General features: G+C 44.4%; 1 protein-coding gene across 1 annotated transcript in view; it reads right to left on the reverse strand.

Annotated features, from left to right (window-relative positions):
* The window catches only part of KIF26B (kinesin family member 26B), a 504,702-nt gene that overhangs the window by 106,151 nt on the left and 374,435 nt on the right, over positions 1 to 24,116 (reverse strand). Inside the window, exon 6 of the mRNA XM_082612029.1 lies at positions 3,310 to 3,516. Coding sequence (XP_082468155.1) covers positions 3,310 to 3,516 — 207 coding nt within the window. The remainder of the gene's footprint in view (positions 1 to 3,309; positions 3,517 to 24,116) is intronic.

The raw sequence follows: 24,116 nt of genomic DNA on the forward strand, positions 1-24,116 counted from the left end.
AGAGGCCCATTCTGTATGCTTTCCTGCTTCGGAGGCTCAGAGGGTGCTCCTTCACAGGGGCTGAGGCTGAACACGCGGCAGCATGATATTATTATTAACAATGACAACAGAATAGTAAAAACAGTAGCATTTGTTGAGCACTCACTGTGTTCTGCCTCTGCTCTAAGCAACTCATGTGTATCCACACAGTGAATCAGAGCAGCCCAATGAGGCACATTTTGATCTTGTCTTCATTTTATGGATGAGGACACTGAGGCCCAGAGAGGTAGAGTGACTTGCCCAAGGACACGCTGCTAGTAAATAGTGGATAAAATGGCGAGAGGGCAAAGATACAACACCATCCTGAGCAGGACGCGGATTGGTTAATAGGAAGACTCCAGGACAGATGTCCACTCAGGAAAGAGTCTGTGAAGGAGAGACTGAACTTTTGAGTCTCAGTTTCCTTGTCTGTAATGTGAAAACAGCACTACCTCCCTTTTCAATGCCACAGAATTCCAGGAGGAGTCGAATGGGTTAATGTATATGAAACTTCTTGAAAACTACAAATTTATATAGAAATGTAATTTATTATATTGGAAATGTAACAAAAGCAGGCATTCTGAAGCGATAGCAACCATGAGTGAGCATATGAGCTCTGGAACCAAGTGTGAAATGTAAGCAAAGACTAGCAATAAAAATGGCTCCCTTTTCCGGAATAAATCTAAAACTCATTAATAGTCCACACTTAATTTAGGGTTTGATTTGGAATTCTTACAACTTAGGGAGATTCGCTTTTGAAAAGTTTTAACTGTGTTAATTAAATTACTTGTAGGCCATTTATTAGACCCAATGTCAGGGTTAGATTAGTGAGCCCACTGGGTGGTACAACACACAAAAAATGTAACAAGGAGAAAAACTACAGAACTTATTCATAAAGTACTTTGTCTTCTCATGGTAAAACTCTTTGGGGAAACCACATGCTTAGCTTGCTAATGAATGGAGCCTATAATATGTGTTAAGTGCCTATGGTGTCTGTGTGAACATCGCTACTTCCTATGCTCAGATACCACATGGAGGAAATTAGCAAGAGCTGCAAATGGTAGCCATCAGCACCCTGTCTTCAGGTTCTGCTCTAGGCTATTGGTTACCCAAGTGCACACTGTTTTGTTTAAATCTTGGGAAGTGCTGGAAATTTATCAGGAAGGTGCAGGTGTCTGATGCCAAAATGCAGGCAAAGTAGACCACTGTACACCTATAACCTGGGTTATAGATGTCTACTAGAAGATTCAGTTGCTCCAATTCATTGCAGATAAATTGCACCAGATGGTGTAAGTGAATCTTCTAGTAGACATCTGTTCTACTGGGATTGGTTCCAGGAGACTTGGTTAAGGAATCTTGGCACCCTGGTCCCCCAAGAAGTCTCCAAATTATACTCATAACAGACTAACAAAAATGGCCACAATTCTCCACCCCTCCCTGTGTGCGTGCCCCTTGCAATGTGACTTTGCAGCTCCTCCAGTTAAGAGACAGAGCCTCTTCCCTACTCCTCGAATTTGGTCCAGTCGCATTCAGCAGAAGTGATGATGTGTCAATTCCGAGCCTAGACCTCAAGAGGCCTGCAAGCTTGGATCCTCTCTTTGCCATGAGAGCAAGCCCAAGCCAGCCTGCTGGTTGATAAGAGACAACGTGGAAGATAGACCAGGTGACCTGGCCAAGGCCATTCTGGACCAGCCTAAAACTGGCCAACCCTCAAATATGTGATAGCATCCAGCCAAGATCAGTAGAGCTGCCGACCCAACCCAGAGCTGATCACTGACTGACACACAGGTGAGCCGAGCTAGGAGCAGAGGAATGCTCAGCTGACCTCCAGACTCATGAGCAATAATAAATACTTACGGTTTTAATCCAGTAGGCTTAGGGTGGTTTACAATGCAGCAATAGCTAACTAACACACCAGCTATCCCTAGCCTCTCTTCTTCCTCTCTGCTCCCCTGACGCAGGCCGCAGGACTGCACGTCAGCCTCAGTTTCCCTGCCAAGCACTCCAGGTCCTCAGTAGGACTTGCCCTCTATGGAGCCCTAGAACACTGCCTAATTCTTTTTTTTTTTTTTTAATTTTTTGCCTTATAACAAATTTAATGAGTTATACATATACATATGTTTCCATATCCCCTCCCTTTTGCGTCTCCCTCCCACCCTCCCTATCCCACCCCTCCAGGCGGTCACAAGGCACCGAGCTGATCTCCCTGTGCTATGCGACTGCTTCCCACTAGCTATCTACCTTACGTTTGGTAGTGTATATATGTCCATGCCGCTCTTTCACTTTGTCACAGCTTACCCTTCCCCCTCCCCATATCCTCAAGTCCATTCTCTAGTAGGTCTGTGTCTTTATTCCTGTCTTACCCCTATGTTCTTCATGACATTTTTTTTCTTAAATTCCATATATATGTGTTAGCATACAGTATTTGTCTTTCTCTTTCTGACTTTTTTTTTTTTGATGTGGACCATTTTTAAAGTCTTTATTAAATTTTTTACAATATTGCTTCTGTTTTATGTTTTGGTTTTTTGGCCAAGAGGTATGTGGGATCTTAGCTCCCTGACCAGAGATTGAATTGGAAGGTGAAGTCTTAACCACTGGATCGCCAGGGAAGTCCCAAACCCTGCCTAATTCTAACCCAGCTCCTTGAAACATCTTTTCCCTTCTTACATTCCCACACCCAGAAGCCCAGGCAGGAGTGAGGTCTTTTTTTGTTTTGTTTTGTTTTTTTGCGGTACGCAGGCTTCTCACTGTTGTGGCCTCTCCCATTGCAGAGCACAGGCTCCGGACACACAGGCCCAGTGGCCATGGCTCACGGGGCCCAGCTGCTCCGTGGCATGTGGGATCTTCCCGGACCTGGACACGAACTCGTGTCCCCTGAATCGGCAGGCGGACTCTCAACCACTGCGCCACCAGGGAAGCCCAGGAGTGGGGTCTTAATGGACCAGTTGCCAGCATCTCGATGCAGCTGTACCTGAAACTTCCAATTCTGCCTGCTCTCTTCCTGCTTCTGTTTGCCATCCACTGATTGGATCACTCTTCCTTCTCTCCAAGAATCGGTTTTGTTGAAATCCTGGCACAACAATCCTGCCCAAGGTGTGACACCAGCGATTCAAAAGGACTGAACTATTCAATGGAACTCAAATTGGCTTCTGAAAGTTGTTGTGTAGACAGTGGAAGTGACCCATCAGAGGGCTCTGGAAGATACCCTCCCAGCTCATGGGTCCTAGTGAATCGTTAAAGCTTCTTGAAACTAATCAATATTGCCTGAGCCTGAGAAGGGGTTGTACCCACCTGAGAAGCATCTTGTGGAAAAACCGCATCAAAGGCAAACATCTTAGGAGGAACCTGGTTCCCTCTCTTTTGGAAGGCGTTTAGACCTCCACATGTCAGGGGGTCATACAAGGTGATCTGCTTCTTTCGTGGGTCCACCTTTAAGAAAGAGCTGGATTCCGAGGTATCGCGAGCCAACGTGGAACAAATGCGAAGCATGACTTTCACCTGTTAATAAACAAAAGCAGGAAACGGCAGGGATTAAGACAGTTGGATACTTTATGATGGAGCACCTTTACATGCTCTGGAGACACAAGTATACGTGGCAGCGTGGAACCTTCTCGTGACAAATTATGATAAAATGCACAGTGAATTAGCAACATAACCCTCAGAGGGTCATGGGAAAATTCAATTTATTTATAATTACCAGGTAGAATATTTTGATACGTCTGTTACTTTATTACAGAATTGGCACATCATGTTCTTTGTCTTCCTGTTAATATAAATAGAAAATTAACTGTACCCAGGTGGCCCAATTACTTAGATGAAAAGGTAATCTGGACTGCCAAACTTTGGGGGCTGGTGTAGTTCCCTTGAAGCTCACAGATCAATAAACCCTCTACATAAAAGTTAGCTCCGTAATTTACTCCTTGAGTCTTGCCCGTCAGGACTCCTAGAGACAAAAACCCACAGTTATTGGTGTCATCATTAGAAGCCTGTGAAACGGCCTGTTTTTAATGGCCAGCATTTGAAATGTGTTCCAAGGGGCAACAGTGATAAAAGACTTGTTTGAAACATGTTATTTGGGATCCCATTAAGTGAGTGCAGAGAAATGATCGTTTCAAGGGATGAAAGTGCGTCTCTGTGGGAAACAGGCAGCAGTGCCCCTTTAACCCACCTCCTAAGTCATTGAACATGGACATTTCTAGTGCTCAGCCCAGTTCAGCCCCAGCCCAGGGCTGAGCGGGGTACTTGTGGGAATGGACTGCTTGCCCTAGAGTTCTGAGGTGAGCAGAAGTCAAGCTGAAGCCACACACACAGTTCTAGAGGCTCAAATCCCAGGGAAATGGCCAGCATTTGCTTCCTTACCAGCTCTTTGTTACTGTGTTGCTATTTCACCTACTCTATGAGCCAGGCACTGAGCTAGGCACTGGGGATGCAAAAGACACATAATACACAGAGTGGCAGGGCACACAGACACAGAGAGAGGAGATTTTTGTAATACAATGTGGCAAATTCTGATGCTATATTCAGGGTTATTTTTAAATTCCTCTCTGTGTCATGCCCTCTTCATCTAATCAATGTTCAGGCCTGATGAAATCTCAGTCATGCAATTTTGGGGAAAGGGATTGTAAAATTTTACATAAAGGATTTCAAACATACAGAAATGCTCAGAGAATAATCTACACTGTGCATACCGAGTGAGGTCACCCTCCTGCTTATCTCAGCCGTGTCTGCTGAGGCATGGGAACTCGTCTGCAGTGGGCAAAGCTGAAAGGTAAAGAATTCCTAGGGCACTGGACTCATCGGATGGGCCTGCACTGTGTCCCAGCTGGGCCTGTTCTCATCACTTAAGAATAGTACTCAGGTGTGGATCCGGCGGCCGGGGTCATGGTGGAAGGTTGGGATGAGGCTGACCCCTCAAGGTGCAAATCTTGGTTTTCTCTCTGAGGTCATACAGTGGTACCTGCCTTTTCCTGAGGGTCTATGGTGTGCTAAGGCTGTGCTGTTATCTATGGTATCTTATTTAATCCTCCCAACAGGCCAGTGCATAGGTGTCCAGATTTTATAGATGAGAAAACAGATGTTACAGAAATTGCGGGTGGTAAGGCTAGGCTCTGATCCCATCTCTGACTCCAAAACCCATACTTTTCCCATTATGCCAAGTATTGTCTCCTATACATAGTCAAACTTCTTGGAGCCTCAGTTTTCTCACCTGTATATTAGGGACAACATCACCTATCTCATGGGACTGTTGTGGGAATGAAATAAATTGACATGTGAAGTACTAAGCACAGGGTGGGCGCCTGATTCCTGTTTCTCCTCCTCCTTCTCTCTGTATTGCCACAGTCTGAATCACGATATCCTAGCATGTTCCAATCACAGTGTGAATGATAAGGTTTTAGAACTCCTTGCCCTGGACTCACAAACAGGATGCCATGGGGGAATCACTGCAGATGGAGCTGGGTATTAAGTGCTGGGTTTAAAAAAACTCCTGTTAGGGGCTTCCCTGGTGGTGCAGTGGTTGAGAGTCCGCCTGCCGATGCAGGGGACACGGGTTCGTGCCCCGGTCCGGGAAGATCCCACATGCCGCGGAGCGGCTGGGCCCGTGAGCCATGGCTGCTGAGCCTGCGCGTCCGGAGCCTGTGCTCCGCAACGGGAGAGGCCACAACAGTGAGAGGCCCGCGTACCGCAAAAAAAAAAAAAAAAAAAAAAAAAAAAGCTCCTGTTAGTAAAAGCCGTCAAGTCTCACATAGTCATTGCGTGTATGACAATACACACAATTGTATTGTATGACGATATCCATCACTTCTGTCTACATTCCATTCTGGCAATTTTCTTGTTCACCATGAACGTCTCCAATCTTATTTCAGTTCCATTCATTTCTATAGATTTGCCCCACTTACACAGCAGGTGTGCTAAGAGCATGTATTCAAACTGCCACTTTTGGTAGGTGTCTGGGCCCTCTGGTCTTTCTGTAAGCAAACCTCCTAGCCCAGTCCCTGAACACTACAAGTCAAGGATGATGCAACCCCAGGCAGAACTGATGGAGTCACATGGCCCACTGCCTTTCTATTTCACAATTTTGCATGCAATTTCTGGGTAACTAGAGGTGCTGAATGTAAAATATGAGCTAAGCCAGGCAAGGGCCCGCAAGGAGAAGCAGGAGAGAAGGGGCTGGATCAGTGAGTCATTTGTCCAGGGGGAAGGCTCCTGAATCTTAATGAAGTTCTGAGCCTGCAGTTCAATTTCTGCAGACAAGGCTGCAGATCCCAGCTTCTGGTCTGACCAAGGAGATACGCAGCTCTTTAAAAATCCATTTAATTCTGGGCTGAGAGAAATGCCACACTCCATTCTCTCCTTTGTAATTCATTTAAATAAATGGATAATTTTTTCCCCTTAAAGGAAGGAAATTGGGTTTCTCTGCTTCGTTTCTTTGTGTCATTATTCCTTGAGCCCAGCACTGCACTTCCTGCTAATCCTCTGTAATTAAAGTGCTTAGGAGATACCACTTGTGACCAAGAAAGTCTCCCGACTTCTTGCCAGGAGTTTGTGCTTTTGTTGCAAACACTGGTAGGTTCTTGGCAACATGTACGTCAACCCTCCCTCTGACTGCTGCCCTGTGTAGAGGGTACCCACAGCTGTCAACATGCATAGCCTTCTCCCCAGCTCTCAGGGTCCAGGGGACTGTCACCATTTTAGGCCCAGCAGCAGAGGAGCTAGAAAGGCCCAAAGTGGGGGAGCGTGGGCCTGACACCCTGACTCTCTGGGACTAGCTTAGCACCTCACCTACCAAAGCTCTCCCTGGTTGAGAGCCCGCTTTGCCGCAGTTATCTAATTATTCAGTGGATGGCGGCAGACAGCGGTTGCTCCAGGTGGCATTTGTCTTCCTGTCCTGCTCATTAATCATTCCAGCGCCTCCTACTGGATGGCCTGGCAGAACTGATGGAGAGCGGATATGTGAGACTCGCAGAGCTTTGCGCCTGAACTGGACAGACTCTCCATCAACATGAGCAGCGCCGGCTGCCACAGCCTTCGGGGCAGCCCACTGACAGGCAGATCCACCCACGTGGTCACCCAGACTCCCTCCCCCCACGCCCCGAGCCCCCGGTCCCGAGGCTCAGTGCACAAGCGCACGGTGAGGACCAGGGAGGTTCCTCGCTGCCTGTCTCTCTACCCACAAGCTGTCTGGCCGCAGCCTCTCTTCAGACTATATGGCCCAGGAGGGCTGGGGGCAAATCTGACCATCCGAAGGGTCCCTCACCAGTCAGAGAAAGACTACAGACGATGGTGGGGATAGTGGGAAACAGCAATCCTCAGTATCAGAATTATCTTTACCTTCCACGTCTACTCTTAAGTTCCTAAAACACATCCGGAAATGGTTCTCCAAGGCACACAGAGGCATGTGAGATAGGTTCACCAAAATCTTCCAGCAGGAAGAATGGTGGGGCAAGTAGGGCGGGTGAGACCATCAGAAGGGATTCTAGACCCAAAGGAGCCATCTCCCGAGACAGAACAGCCAAACTGCAGAGCCAGAGAGCACTGACAACTCAGTCCAGAGTCCTGTGTCCCTCTCGCTGAGGCAGAGTGGCAGCGATGGTGACACTGAGACTCCCGGTGGTAAATGTAAGCCATGTAAATATCCACCGTCCCATCTCTCAAGGGCGATTTAGCCTCAGATGAGCGAGAGCGAAGCCCAGGCAAGAGACTGAGTTGACGTCCAGCCCTGCCTGATGACAGCAATGGGGAAGGCTGAGGCATTGCCGCGCTGCCCTCAGCGCAGCCCAGGAAGCCTTCCTTGGTTTCTACGTATGTTTGGATGGGATTCAGCTCTTGAGGGAAAAACATGGAGGGATAACAAAAGGGTCCATTGTACCTAAAGTACATCTCCTTTCTTACAGGTTCCAGGTGTGGTGGGCACTGCCTGAAGTGAACTAGGAACCAGGAGACTGGGTTCTTATCCAAACATCACCACCATGGTGTGGCTGTTCACCTAAGGCAGGGGGCTTGGTTTCCTTATCCCTAAAGTGGGCCAGTTGTGTCACCTCCCTTGCAGGGCAGGTGTGAATAAATAAAGAAATAAAGACAGACTCTAGAGCAACATACAAATGTAAAATATCATTCTTCAAAGAAAAAAGGAAGGGAGGAAAAAAAGAATGAATTCATATTCTTCAAACCAACTAGTATAAAGTAGACTTTCTACATCAAATTAATGGCATTAGAAGCCTTTCTCCAAGGCTTAATTTTTTTAATTAAAGGAAAAAAATATTTAATGAACATACATATCCACAGTGACAAGAGAGACAAAGAATAAAACATCCTCCTTCTTCCTCGCCCGCCCAAAATTAAAGAATACACAGTCTACTTACATCTTCTGTAAAGGTGAGTAATCCATGTAAAATTTGATCTGAGGCTCTAAAAGCTAAATGAGGTATTTACCTTATTTTATTCCTTTCTTTTCTGTCTTGATCACACGTAATAGATGTACTCACATTGTCTACTTATGGTACATTAGCCACTTCAGGAAAATTCTCCAACCATTCCAAGTAAGATGACTGAAGAGACAGGAACCTTAAACAGTATATACTTCTCAATATGTATTCTTCTCAACACACTTGCTTTTCTGATCTACCAAGAAATGCAGCAACCTTCCATATTCTTCTATGCTTAGGACATTCTGACAAATCTATTGTAAAAGATTTTTACAATAGTGCCGATTTCTAAAACACACTGCAAGTGATTAAGGGTGTGATTTTCCAGCCAATATTTAAAGAGTGGTTTCCTCCTCAGCATATAATGTAAGATTCTATTGCTAATCCACCACTGGCACACTGAAACCCACAAATATGACTTTCTTTCCCCCTTTTGATTTGCCAAATGTGCTTGCTTAACTTGATACGGGAGACAGGCAAAGATGTTTTGTAAAGAAACAAATTAAAATTGGGTTTTAGAACAGGAGAAAGTTTAAACACTTTTCTGGTAAAATTTCTAGAAATAATCTGAAATCACTTTTTCTAAAGGAAGATCTTGATGATTTCATGTGCCTGAAAGCTTCCAGAAGTTTTTAAGGAGACCATGGAATCAAATTCCAAAGAGTAATAATCTTGGAGGTCTCAAATAACTCCAATACTGGGAAGTCCAGGGAGAACCAATCAGGTTTGTGCTCCCTACATTTACAGAGGGAGCTTTTAAACATTAGGTTACAAAGTCATTATTCCATCGAAACATAGTTACTGTTACAGAATCACAGGGTCACACTGAGGGACTCCGGAGATTCTAGGCACAGTTGAGTTGTTAGTTACAGAAAAAAATTTCTTTGCATAAAACCACAGTAATAATCCTACATGACATATTCGAAGACCATGGGCTATCTTCACCTGGAGGTCCAGAGCAGTTGGATCCAGTGCTGAGTTTGGGGGGGTAAAGGGCAGACTTCAGGAGGCTGAGGGCACTCCGGGCCTGTTTGGGGTAAGCATCTGCCCTGTGTTGATAAAATCAATCACTCAGTAGAGAGTACTCAAGTGACTTGTCCAAAGCCAGTTGCCTGGCAAAGGTGAAAGGGCAGTGGCCCCTGACCCACTCCTCCTACAGAGAGTGTTCTGGGTCGGAGCCAAAGAAAGAGCGCTGTCCTCCCACCAAAGCCAGCAGGGCTTGAACCTCTCCCACCTGGGGCTGGGCCCACACTGAGCCACCTTTACAGAGATGGTGGGGGGTGGGGGGGACTGTCCCTGCACTGGGGGTGGCTGGCTTCTCAGAGGTACCAGTGGGTAAGCTCACGTGGTGCCAGACAGAAAATAATGAGCAGCGATGCTATCAAGAGGAAAGATTTACATTATTCAAAGCCAGGCTGGGAAAGGAGACAAGTGGTGGCATAATAGAGCTAAGTGTGGGAGAACATGTGCGAGACCAGAAATGGGGCCATAATGAGAGGTGCTCAGTGAAGAAGTGCTTCGGGGAGTGGGGATGGGGGATTCTCTGATGCCCTCCATCACCAGCATCTGTCACCAGGCAGCCATCAGGGGACCACAGTGCTGGAAGGAGGGAGAACGAAGCCAGGGGACAAGCCCTTCCCGTGAGGCTCATGGCCGGGCAGCCTTTGGAAGCAGGGCCCCTTACACCAATTAGCAGGTTGGGAAAAATCTGGCCAGGATTTGAGGAGGAGATGGGCACATTTCAGGAGCTAGTCTGTCAGCAAGGACTGCGACTCTGACAGCAGCCTGTTAGAAAAGGCCCCATCTCTTAGTTCAGCGCTAGGATACTTATTTTAAATGGATAAGCTGTTTAAATATACATCCTGGGACTTCCCTGGTGGCCCAGTGGTTAAGGCTCTGTGCTCCCAATGCAGGGGACCTGGGTTCGATCCCTGGTCAGGGAACTAGATCCCATACACTGCAACTAAGAGCCCGCACGCCACAACTAAAAGATCCCGCATGCCACAACTAAGACCCAGCACAGCCGAATAAATAAATAAATACATATTAAAAAAAAAAGCTACATCCTAAGACACAGGCATTCTCTGTCAAGTGGGATGTGGGATTCTGACCCTCTCCAATATTAAGAACGCTCACTGTCTGCGTGTCCTCCCTCTGACCACGTGGAGCACAGCCTGGAGCTTCGGAGCACACGCTCTGGAGACCCACTGCCTGGGTTTGAGTTCTGGTTGTACCTTTTCCTGATGTGCATCTGTGGACAAGTGACTTAATCTCCCGCAAGCCACATCTAGAAAGATCATGAACTTCGAAGTCAGGACGTCCTGGCTCTTACGAGCTGTGTGACTAGCAACATTTTTTTAAACAGTTTCCTCAACAATACAATGGAGATAATAGCCCCTATCTGGAGGGCTTTATAAGATTATTAAGCAAATAATCATGCTAAGTACTTGGCACAAAGTAGGTCCTCAATAAATAACGGTTCCCATCCCACTGAGCCCTCATTCATGACAGTGCTGTACAAGCCAGTGTCCTCAGGAATCTAGCCGATGATCTCTGCTCTCCCAGCTCTCCCTTTAACCACCTTTGACCTGGGAGTGCAGAAGCCCTAGTCACTAGATTCTTAATCGTTTGTGCCCATAAGAGAGAGCTAGAGAGAGAAAGCATCATCCCACCATACACTCCAGAGCTGAGGCTCCAAGGCTTGCACGAGGCCGCCCAATCTGTATAGATACAGAGTTAGCTTAGGTCTTCCAACTGCCACCCACTCTCTCTGATGCCTGACTTTTGGTAAATCCTGGGTAAGTGACAAATGGAGATTTTTCTGAATACTGGGTAGGAAAACTATTGTGGTTAGTTTCTGGTGATTGTGGTTATTTTATCTTTGGAAATACCCATTCAAAAGATAAAAGATCAGGGAAGAAATTTTTGAGAAAAGCAGCGATGGGCACTCCTTAAATGAGAGTTCTTTCAGGTGGACTCAGTTTGGATTTGGGCACTAATAAGTTAATAAAGGGCCCATTTACCGTAAAGCTCACTCATGGGCTACGACCGGAGAGCTAACTAATGAAGCTGTTGTTAAATCACGAGCATTCAAGAAATGCTGCATCTGCTGATGCCAGCTCGTCTGTCACCAAAGATGCTGTTCAGCTTGGCCACCAACAGGGCCAAGGGAAAGCTGTTTTTCTTTTCTGCAGCCCAGTTTATTATAAATATGAAGACTTCAGCTTGCTAACCTGACACTTGATTTAGTGTCTTCTGTCCCTCATTACTGGGTTCTCCTTGGTCCCAGGAATCTCACTATCCCACTGCTTCTGGCCTTTGACCTAGATAAATAACACCCAGAACTCTGAAAATAAGTCAAATCACCCTGTCAGGGGACTATCGAGAAATACTAGCTACCAGGTCCACCATGGAATTTAGTAAAGCACCATAATAAACAGCATAGTTATCTAAATTAAAAAGGCAACAGCTGTGATCATCTAATAATTAGCTATGTATTTTTCTGGCATTCATCACTTCAGTCCATTTTCTTTATAAAACTGTCATTTAGGAACACTGTCCATGCTGCTCCCAAGTTCCACTACATATGTGCATCTCTCATGGGATGATAATTTTATTCCTGGCAGCCCTCCGCATGGATGAAACCTGAGTAGAACCTAGGGGTGCCAGCATTAGCCCAGGGTCTCAGTGCTTCCTGGGGACAGATGTCAGGTTAGCCAGCACAGATCCCCCTCAAGCTCAGCACTGAGGTTTATCTAGGCCCACAGGACTGCCTGCTTGGTGTTGGGAGAGAAGACGTCCTTCTCCAGGCCCCCAGGGGAGGTCGGGGTCGATGCAGGGGACCGAGTCCCCTCCTGGAAAAGTCCCCTCCTGGAAAAGCCGTGGGCATGATGCATACTCCAGGACCGGGCTGTTTCTCCAGCCTGCAACTCTGCAGCCCTAGTTCTAGGAAAGAGAAGAAGGAGGGACTTGTCCTGGTGAGAAAAAGCACCTGAGGGATCTTTAGGGCCAAGAGGTTGAAATCTGGAACAGTCTTAGCTGACATTTAGGGTAAATGTAACTTTCATCGAAGCCTGACGTACTCAATGGATTGCCATGCCCAACTCCACATTCTCTTAACCTTCTCACACTAGAAGAGGCAAAGGAGAGGGAAGAAGGAAGCGGGAGGAAGACGTGACGCCAGTACCTCGGTCCCCAAACCCTGGACCCTTAATGAGTCTTAGAGACTTTCATTCTCATTCAATTAAAAAAATGAAGAAAGTTCAATCACAGCAACACTAGCCACAATTACTCCAATGCTTTCGCTGTGAGTTTCTCCGAAAGGCCTCCCTACTCAGAAGTGCATATGTCCAATTCCACTGAACACGTATGAAACGCACATTATGCACAGAGCCAGGCCAGGGCTGAGGAAGGGAGGCACAGACGGAGGTGGGAGGGTGAAGAAAGTCAGGACTACATATAACAGAAAAGGGAGAAGGTGGCATTTCCATTTCAGATTACTTCAGTTTCAGGTTTTAGGCTTAGAACCAAAGCAACTTGAATTCTCGGCTTAGCTTCAAAGAGCCCCAAGCTCATGCTGCCTTCTTGTTGGAAGAACTCGATGGGATCTGATACACCTGGGCAGCCCCTGAAGGTGAAGGACATGCTGATAAGAGGAGGGGGTGATTGAAGCCCAGTGGGGGGCAAAGGCACAAATGCTAATGAAAATCTCCCACCACCTCTGGCCAGAGGCAAACCACTGACACCCTCTAATTGCCTTAACTGGCTCTACCTTGGCAGGGAAGCCCTCGCTGGCAGCGGGACACAGGTTCAAAGCAGAATGGTAAATTCTAATATGGAGGATTATTTGGAGGACATGCTTTCTCTTTATTTTCTTAAAATGTGTGTATGAAGAATCAGATGGAGTTTAGGGAGAGAAGTACCAAGTAAATGTGAGATTTACCTAATTTCAGTCTTCTCCAGCGTGCTTATATTAAGAATTGAAAAAAAAACCCAACAAATTCAGGTATATACCCATAATCCAACAACAGTAATCCCCCTTGCCCAGAAGGCTGGGCCTGGGGAGAGGGCCTGGGAGGGGGGGCATTACTCCTGTGGCTGAGGGGCTTCAGCAACCTTTAATGAAACACACTTGATCAATAAGGTGTACTCCTGCATTTGAGAATTGAAAAGCCATCCTAGCATGCTGTGTCTGAAGCAAACGTCAGAAGCATTTATCATGTTCTGGGATGGATGGTCTGAAGCTACAGCTTGCCAAACTATGAAAGTGAATTTCACTTAGGTCCCACAAATACCCTCGACAGGCCCTTTTGCATCGTGTGGAGTCAGCTTTTCCTCAAAGACCAGAATGCATGGGGGAGCTTGATCATGGCTCCGTAGAATGGACACCGCCACAGGGCTCTGTTACTGGGAGGTATCCCCATGATGGAACTTTGTTCCTGGGCTCCAGCTTACACAGGGCTGTTTTATCTTGCCTTCTAGGTGAACCCACAAACTGCCCTCTTTGTATTTCCAAAGAGCCTGAGCTGCTGTCCCCTCAACAGATCATGGTACACAGTTCCTCTTGTTTGGACTTAGAAACCTCAGGCTAGAAGAAATTTGCCCAAGGGACACGGACTGGACAAAGCAATGACCAGTGACTCTCCCAGACTCCTGGCCACTCCCCAACTAGTCTAGTGGGGAAACACCCAGAGCAGGAATCAGAAAGCCTCCATCCATTCATTCCTTCAACATCTGTTGATCATGTCTCATTCTGAGCCAGGTACCATGCCAGGCTCTGTGGTTACAGAGCTTAAAAACCAGCTGTTGTCTTCAAAGGGCTTAGTGTATCAGGTGAGATAAAAAGTGTACCAGGTGGTACAAAAGAGCTTTGTCCTGGGAAACCATGAGGATCCAGTTGGGAGGGTACATTTCCACTAGGGGAGCAGGGCCAGGAAAGGTTTCCTGAAGATGATGATCCATGAGACTTGGAAGAGGGGTCAGGGTCAGCTAGGCACCTAAGGCAGGGTGCGGGCACCCAGGTAGAGGGAGCGTGTGGGCAGAGGCTGACTGGTGTGTTGGAACCTGCAAGTAGCTATGGGGCCTTGAGTCAAGTGTCTCATCTTCTCTGTGCCTTGGTTTCCTCATCTATGAAGTGGAGGTGGTAATAATGCCTACACCTCATGGAAGCTGTTATGAGGATTACATGAGCTGATGCATGTGAAGCTCTTGGCAAAGAGCCTGGCACACAGTAAGGGCTCAGTGACTATTGTTTTATGATTTCACTCTGATGCTGTTTAGGGTGGGCAGGGTGGAGGAGGGGTAAGAAATTCTACTGCAAAAATTGGTGGATGTCAGATTGTGGAGAGACTTCCTTTCCAAACTAAAAACTTTGTACTTAACTGGGATAATGGGGAGCCACTGAAGGACAGAGAAGGAAAGTAACTGGGGATTTCCCATCACTCTGCAATAGAACAACAGCTCTGTAGTCACGATTTCTCCGTCTGTAAACCAGTGCTAACACCACCAACAACTTTCTTCCACTGTGGGCTGTTACAAAAGTTATGGAAGAGAGCATTTATGCAACCAGCACTTTAACAGCATAGCATTTTAGACGTGCTGACCACTTGTTCAATGAGTCTACAGTGGGGCTTGTGTAGATGACAACTCTGCAGAGTTAGGAGTCTGCTGTGTGCATGTGAACTTGGTGCTAGAAGCAGCCGCGTTACCTGACAAGGAGAATAATGAACCAGTCAACCAACAAATAAATATTTATTAAAATGCCAATGAGGAAGGCACCCTCCTTACCTAGGAAAGCAAAGTATGCCAAAACATTTGCATTCAAGGAAAGAGCCAGACAGATCTGCTTCAGAACTCTCAAGAAGAGAACGCTTGTTGTACGGTAGTTGTACATAAATCCACAGGACGTAGACTGCTTACCACGGAACAGACTATGTAGGCGGTAGTTAGGGAACTACTGATAGAAAAGAACATCTCTTTTCTCCCTAGTAGAGGAGAATCCGCAGCCTTCGCTCCTCCACCCTCGGGATCACGTATTAGCTCACCTATTGGACATTACTCTGTCCTGCAGCTGATTCATGCTCCCAGTGAGTGACTGGGTTTCTATCAATCACAAAAAGGACACAACACAGATTCTTTTCTTTATAAACTTGTATGAGGCAATTGGCCACCAGCTATGGTCTCCCTTGGCACATTTTTGTTTTCAGTAACCACGTTCCCAGGAATTGATTTCATATAAGCATGCAAGGTGAAGCTCATGTTTTCTTACTTACAAACAGCAAACTAGAGACTTCCCTCGTGGCACAGTGGTTAAGACTACGAGCTCCCAATGCAGGGGGCCTGGGTTCGATCCCTGGTCACGGAACTAGATCCCACATGCGTGCCGCAACTAAGAGTTCGCATATGCCACAGCTAAGGAGCAGGCGAGCAGCAACTAAGGAGCCCGCCTGCCGCAACTAAGACTCGGCACAACCAAAAAAAAAAGAAAAAAACTAACCGATATTGATTTTAAAAAATAAATAAATAAAGAGGATACGCAAAAAAACCAGGAAACTACTCAGACTTAAACTGCTTGTTGAAACACAGATTGCTGGCCACACCTCCACCCACCACAGAGTTTCTGATTCAGGAGGAAGTCTGGGGTGGGCCTGAGAATCGGCATTTCTAGCAAGTTCCTGCTGCTGCTGCTGGTCTGGGCCTCACACTTGGAGAACCACTGCTCAGGAGGTATGTTGGCTTCATCCTCATGGAATATTTCCTTCAAACTCCATTGTGGATCAAAAACACGACTGATGTGAATGTTAAATCCAAGGCAAATGACAGTCTTATTAGTTTTGAAGACTCTGGGAGCTAAAGAAAGAATATTTTTGTGCTGTCAAAATAAAACTGGCTTCTGATTCTATTCCATATTTCTCCTTGAGGAAAAGTTCTAAAGTGAAATAAGATAAGTGCTAACCTAAGGAAGGATCAGTAGGTTAAGGAACTTTCTCCTAAAAGTAGCCCAAATCTTGCATTTATACTTATTTGTTCTGTAGCTTTTTCTCCCATAGCTTTTTTTTTTAAATATAAATTTATTTTATTTATTTATTTTTGGCTGCATTGGGTCTTCGTTGCTGCACGCGGGGCTTTCTCTAATTGTGGCTAGCGGGGGCTACTCTTCATTGTGGTGTGTGTGCTTCTCACTGCGGTGGCTTCTCTTGTTGCAGAGCATGGGGTCTAGGCATGCAGGCTCAGTAGTTCTGGCTCACGGGCTCTAGAGCACAGGCTCAGTAGTTGTGGCGCATGGGCTTAGTTGTTCCGCGGCATGTGGGATCTTCCTGGACCAGGGATCGAACCCATGTCCCCTGCATTGGCAGGTGGATTCTTAACCACTGCGCCACCAGGGAAGTCCCCACCAGGCTTTTATTATTGTCACGGAAGCATAAGCTTCCCACAACAAAATCCAGACCAACTCTTCCTATAAGTTCGTTTATTTCCCTCTTCCCTCAAACAAACAATTATTTGGGATCTTATTAAAATTATACTCATAAAGAAATCAACATGAAAAGAAGTCAGCAATTGTTCTGAGACCATTTTTCCTCCTGGAGAACATGGTCCTGGCTCTGCAATGTGTGTTACTCTATGGTCATGAGTGTGGACGAGTGTGAGTATATCTGAGGATGATGTTTAACACTTTCATTGAACACTTTCTAGAATCAAAAAGCAGGTATGGTTGGGTAGAATGGCCAATATTTACTTCATGTGGAAAACAGTTATTAAAATCTGAAGACTTAGGGTAATTTCACCAGGGAAGGATCCTCTGCTTCTGGATCACAGTTCATCCAGAACAATGCTTGAATTTGATGGAAGTGTTTCAGAATAAACCAGTCACTAAAAACATGTAACACTCACTGGGTGGGGCAGAGGAAATGCAAATTTTGCTTTGTTGGGTAGGTGAAAACCGGCAACCTTCCATCCAGTTTGTCCAGCTTTGACGCACTCAAAATGAGGATGATGATATAACCCAGATCCAACTTGAATCCCATTTAGGTATCAGAAGATCTCATTATAATACTATCTACGTATAACACAGACCAGATGGCAATGGGCCCTCGGGCAACATTAGAGAAAGCTCTAGTGAACTCTACTTAGAATGAACTGATTTAATAAACTCTCATGCACGATAAAAAAAGCATCCATCTATACAAAGGGAGTAAATGAGACTATGGTGAATTTCCCCCAGAAGACTGAGTGTAGGGTAGAGGGTGTCTGGGTAGGACATGATGGTGGCAGCTAAGAGAGAGACTTAGGTGGCCGAGCCCAGGGGCTGATACAAAGATCTGGCAGTTACAAATGGCAGTTATGTTCTAGGCAAAAACTCATTTTCAAATTTGTAAGACTATGAGTGCCTGGAAGTAGAGCCTGCATCTTGTTTACCTTCACATCCTCAATATCACTGATGGTGCCTTTCACCCAGTTGGAGCTCAATTATACCATAAGGTTTTAATTTGAGACTTAGAAATTAGAGATGGAAGTATTTGGAAATGGAGTCTTTCCTGGGAACGTTCTGGATGCAGGTGCAAAGGAAAATGAAAGACAATAGGAAGGAAGAGGAAGACTGTTCTATAAATAATAATAACAAATTAGATCAGGGTTGGAAATGTTTTTAAAGCAACCTGCTCATATTCTAAACTCTTGCTTCTTCTGTGTCTAGGGGGTGAGTAGGAGGTGGTAGCTGTGCTGACTGGGAGGTAAGGGTGTGTCTGAATTTACAAAAGATACGGACATAAGTGCATTCTGACTGCTGGCCTCTCTGAGGGACACTGTGGGTGTATAGGGGTTTCTTGGAGGTGGTGGTTGTGGAGAATGCTGTTGACCCTTTTGCTCAGTGTCAGCTCTTGCAAGTGGTTTCAATTTAACAAGCCTCTCTTGAGGACTTACCTCTGCCTTGCTCTTTGCCAAATATTCCAGCTACCCTGTAAGTTAGGCCTTTTATTGTCATAGAAGAAATAGATACAAAGGAGCAGAATGGCTTCCCTAAAATCTCATAGAAATAAGCAGCAGAAAGAGGAGTCAAACCCAGCTCTGGGTGGAAGTCATATACATTTCCCTCTCTACCACAGTTGCTTCCCTGGGAAGACAAGGCAAGAGGGCTAATACAAACTCTTTAGATCAAGCCCAACCTAGAGCATGTAAATTGTACACCAAACAGACTTCACACTGAATATATTTATGGTTGCTTTGGCAGGTTTTGTGGGACTCCCTAAAGCCATTTTTTCCTTGTACTGCTGTGGTTCAACATGCTAAAATATATTTCAGCACTTTAAAAAGCACAGGTGGGAGACTGCTTCAAGATGGTGGAGTAGAATGATGTGCACTAACTCCCTCTTGCTAGAGCACCAGAATCACAAATAACTGCTGAACAATCATCGACAGGATACTTGAATCCCATTTAGGTACCAGAAGTACCTAACTCACCAAAAAAGATACCCCACACCCAAAGACAAAGGAGAAGCCACAATGAGATAGTAAGAGGGGTGCAATCACAATAAAATCAAATGCCATAACCGCTGGGTGGGTGATGCACAAATTGGAAAACACTTATACCACAGAATTCCACCCACTGGAGTGAGGGTTCTGAGCCCCACATCAGGCTTCCCAACCTGGGGGTCCGGCAACAGGAGGAGGAATTCCCAGAGAATCAGACTTTGAAGGCTAGCGGGATTTGATTGCAGGACTTTGACAGGACTGGGGGAAACAGAGACTCCACTCTTGGAGGACATACACAAAGTAGTGTGTGCATCAGGACCCAGGAGAAGGCGCAGTGACCCCATAGGACACTGAACCAGCCCTACCTGCTAGTGTTGGAGGGTCTCCTGCAGACGCAGGAGGGGTGGCAGTGGTTCACCATAGGGACAAGGACATTGGCAGCAGAAATTCTGGGAACTACTCCTTAACATGAGCCCTCCAGGAATCTGCCATTAGCCCCACCAAAGAGCCCAGGTAGGCTCCAGTGCTCTATCACCTCAGGCCAAACAACGAGGAGGGAGGGAACTCAGCCCCATCCATCAGGAGACAAGCAGATTAAAGTTTTCCTGAGCTCTGCCCACCAGAGCAACACCCAGCTCTACCCACCACCAGTCCCTCCCATCAGGAAGCTTGCACAAGCCTCTTAGATAGCCTCATCCACCAGAGGGCCAACAGCAGAAGTAAGAAGAACTACGAGACTGCAGCCTGTGGGAAAAAAACCACATTCACAGAAAGACAGACAAAATGAAAATGAAGAGGACTATGTACCAGATGAAGGAACGAGATAAAACCCCAAAAAAACAACTAAATGAAGTGGAGATAGGCAACCTTCCAAAAACAGAATTCAGAATACTCAGAGTGAAGATGATCCAGGACCTTGGAAAGAGAATGGAGGCAAAGATCGAGAAGATGCAAGAAATGTTTAACAAAGACCTAGAAGAATTAAAGAACAAACACACAGAGATGAACAGTACAATAACTGAAATGAAAAATACACTAGAAGGAATCGATAGCAGAATAACTGAGGCAGAAGAACAGAAAAGTGACCTGGAAGACAGAATGTTGGAATTCACTGCCACAGAACAGAATAAAGAAAAAAGAATAAAAAGAAATGCAGGCAGCCTAACAGACCTCTGGGACAAGATTAAACTCACCAATATTTGCAGTATAGGGGTCCCAGAAGGAGAAGAGAAAGAGAAAGGACCCGAGAATATATTTGAAGATATTATAGTTGAAAACTGCCCTAACATGAGAAAGGAAGCGACACCCAAGTCCAGGAAGCGACAGAGAGTCCCAGGCAGGAAAAACCCAAGGAGAAACATGACAAGACACATAGTAATCAAACTGACAAAAATTAAAGACAAAGAAAAATTATTAAAAGCAACAAGGGAAAAATGACATATAACATACAAGGGAACTCCCATAAGGTTAACAGCTGATTTCTCAGCAGAAACTTTACAAGCCAGATGGGAGTGGCACATATATTTAAAGTGATGAAAGGGAAGAATCTACAATCAAGATTACTCCAGCCAGCAAGGATCTCATTCAGATTAGACGGGGAGAAACCTAAAGCTTTACAGACAAGCAAAAGCTAAGAAAATTCAGCACCACCAAACCAGCTCTACAACAAATGCTAAAGGCACTTCTCTAAGTGGGAAACACAAGAGAAGAAAAGGACCTTCGAAAACAAACACAAAACGATTAAGAAAAGGTAATAGGAACATACATATCGATAATCACCTTAAGTGTGAATGGATTAAATGTTCCGGCCAAAAGACACAGGCTCGCTGAATGGATACAAAAACAAGACCCATACATATGCTGTCTACAAGAGACCCACTTCAGACCTAGGCACACATACAGACTGAAAGTGAGGGGATGGAAAAAGATATTCCAGGCAAATGGAAATCAAAACAAAGCTGGAGCAGCAATACACATATCAGATAAAATAGACTTTAAAATAAAGAATGTTACAAGAGACAAGGAAGGACACTACATAATGATGAAGGGATCAATCCAAGAAGAAGATATAACAATTATAAATATATATGCACCCAACATAGGAGCACCTCAATACATAAGGCAAATACTAACAGCCATAAGAGGGGAAATTGACAGTAACACATTCATAGTAGGGGACTTTAACACCCCACTTTCACCAATGGACAGATCATCCAAAACGAAAATAAATAAGGAAACACAAGCTTTAAATGACACATTAAACAAGATGGATTTAATTGATATTTACAGGACATTCCATCCAAAAACAACAGAATACACTTTCTTGTCAAGTGCTCATGGAACATTCTCAGGATAGATCATATCTTGGGTCACAAATCAAGCCTTAGTAAATTTAAGAAAACTGAAATCATATCAAGTATCTTTTCCGACCACAATGCTATGAGACTAGATATCAATTACAGGGAAAAAATCTGTAAAAAATACAAACACATGGAGGCTAAACAACACACTGCTTAATAACCAAGAGATCACTGAAGAAATCAAAGAGGATATCAAAAAATACCTAGAAACAAATGACAATGAACACACGATGACCCAAAGCCTATGGGATGCAGCAAAAGCAGTTCTAAAGGGGAAGTTTATAGCAATACAATCCTACCTTAAGAAACAAGAAACATGGGGCTTCCCTGGTGGTGCAGTGGTTGAGAGTTCGCCTGCCAATGAAGGGGACACGGGTTCATGCCCCGGTCCTGGAGGATCACACATGCCATGGAGTGGCTGGCCCCGTGACCCATGGCCGCTGAGCCTTTGCGTCTGGAGCCTGTGTTCCGCAACAGGAGAGGCCACAACAGTGAGAGGCCTGCGTACCGCAAAAAAAAAAAAAAAAAAAAAAAAAAGAAAAAAAAAAAGAAAAAGAAACAAGAAACATCTCAAATAAACAACCTAAGCTTATACCTAAAGCAATTAGAGAAAGAAGAACAAAAAAAACCCCAACGTTAGCAGAAGAAAAGAAATCATAAAGATCAGATCAGAAATAAATGAAAAAGAAATGAAGGAAACGATAGCAAAGATCAATAAAACTAAAAGCTGGTTCTTTGAGGAGATAAACAAAATTGATAAGCCATTAGCCAGACTCATCAAGAAAAAAAGGGAGAAGACTCAAATCAATAGAATTAGAAATGAAAAAGGAGAAGTAACAACTGACACTGCAGAAATAGAAAGGATCATGAGAGATTACTACAAGCAACTATATGCCAATAAAATAGACAATCTGGAAGAAATGGAAAAATCCTTAGAAATGCACAACCTTCAGAGACTGAACTAGGAAGAAATAGAGAATATGAACAGACCAAGTACAAGCACTGAAATTGAAACTGTGATCAAAAATCTTCCAACAAACAAAAGCCCAGGACCACATGGCTTCACAGGTGAATTCTATCAAACATTTAGAGAAGAGCTAATACCTTTCCTTCTCAAACTCTTCCAAAATACAGCAGAGGGAGGAACACTCCCAAACTCATTCTACGAGGCCACCATTACCCTGATACCAAAACCAGACAAAGATGTCACAAACAAAGAAAATTACAGGCCAACATCACTGATGAACACAGGTGCAAAAATCCTCAACAAATACTAGCAAACAGAATCCAACAGCACATTAAAAGGATCATATACCATGATCAAGTGGGGTTTATCCCAGGAATGCAAGGATTCTTCAAAATATGCAAATCAATCAATGTGATACACCATATTAACAAATTGAAGAAGAAAAACCGTATGATCATCTCAATAGATGCAGAAAAAGCTTTCAACAAAATTCAACACCCATTTATGATTAAAAACCCTGCAGAAAGTAGGCATAGAGGGAACTTTCCTCAACATAATAAAGGCCATATATGACAAACCCACAGCAAACATCATCCTTATTGGTGAAAAACTGAAACCATTTCCACTAAGATCAGGAACAAGACAAGGTTGCCCACTCTCACCACTCTTATTCAACATAGTTTTGGAAGTTTTAGCCACAGCAATCAGAGAAGAAAAAGAAATAAAAGGAATCCAAATCAGAAAAGAAGAAGTAAAACGGTCACTGTTTGCAGATGACATGATACTAAACATAGAGAATCCTAAAGATGCTACCAGAAAACTACTAGAGCTAATCAATGAATTTGGTAAAGTAGCAGGATACAAAATTAATGCACTGAAATCTCTTGCATTCCTATACACTAATGATGAAAAATGTGAAAGTGAAATTAAGAAAACACTCCTATTTATCATTGCAACAAAAAGAATAAAATACCTAGGAATAAACCTACCTAAGGAGACAAAATATCTGTATGCAGAAAACTATAAGACACTGATGAAAGAAATTAAAGATGATACCAACAGATGGAGAGATATACCATGTTCTTGGATTCGAAGAATCAACATTGTAAAAATGACTATACTCCTCAAAGCAATCTACAGATTCAATGCAATCCCTATCAAAGTACCACTGGCATTTTTCACAGAACTAGAACAAAAAAAGTTTCACAATTTGTATGGAAACACAAAAGACCCCGAATAACCAAAGCAAGCTTGAGAAAGAAAACAGAGCTGGAGGAATCAGGCTCCTGGACTTCAGACTACAGTACAAAGCTACAGTCATCAACACAGTATGGTACTGGCACAAAAACAGAAATATAGATCACTGGAATAGGATAGAAAGCACAGAGATAAACCCATGCACATATGGTCAACTTATCTTTGATAAAGGAGACAAGAATATACAGTGTAGAAAAGATAGCCTTTTCAATAAGTGGTGCTGGGAAAACTGGACAGCTACATGTAAAAGACTGAAATTAGAACACTCCCTAACACCATACACAAAAATAAACTCAAAATGGATTAAAGACCTAAATGTAAGACTGGACACTATAAAACTGTTAGAGGAAAACGTAGGAAGAACACACTTTGACATAAATCACAGCAAGACCTTTTTTGACCCACCTCCTAAAGTAATGGAAATAAAAACAAAAATAAACAAATGGGACCTAATGAAACTTAAAAGCTTTTGCACAGCAAAGGAAACAATATTTAAAAAAACAAACAACCCAATCAAAAAATGAGCAGAAGACCTAAATAGACATTTTTCCAAAGAAGATATACAGATGGCCACAAGACATGTGAAAAGCTGCTCAACATCACTAATTATTAGAGAAATGGAAA

The sequence above is a fragment of the Mesoplodon mirus genome (assembly GCF_964341445.2).
Source record: "Mesoplodon mirus genome assembly, chromosome: 3".
NCBI lineage: Eukaryota > Metazoa > Chordata > Mammalia > Artiodactyla > Ziphiidae > Mesoplodon > Mesoplodon mirus.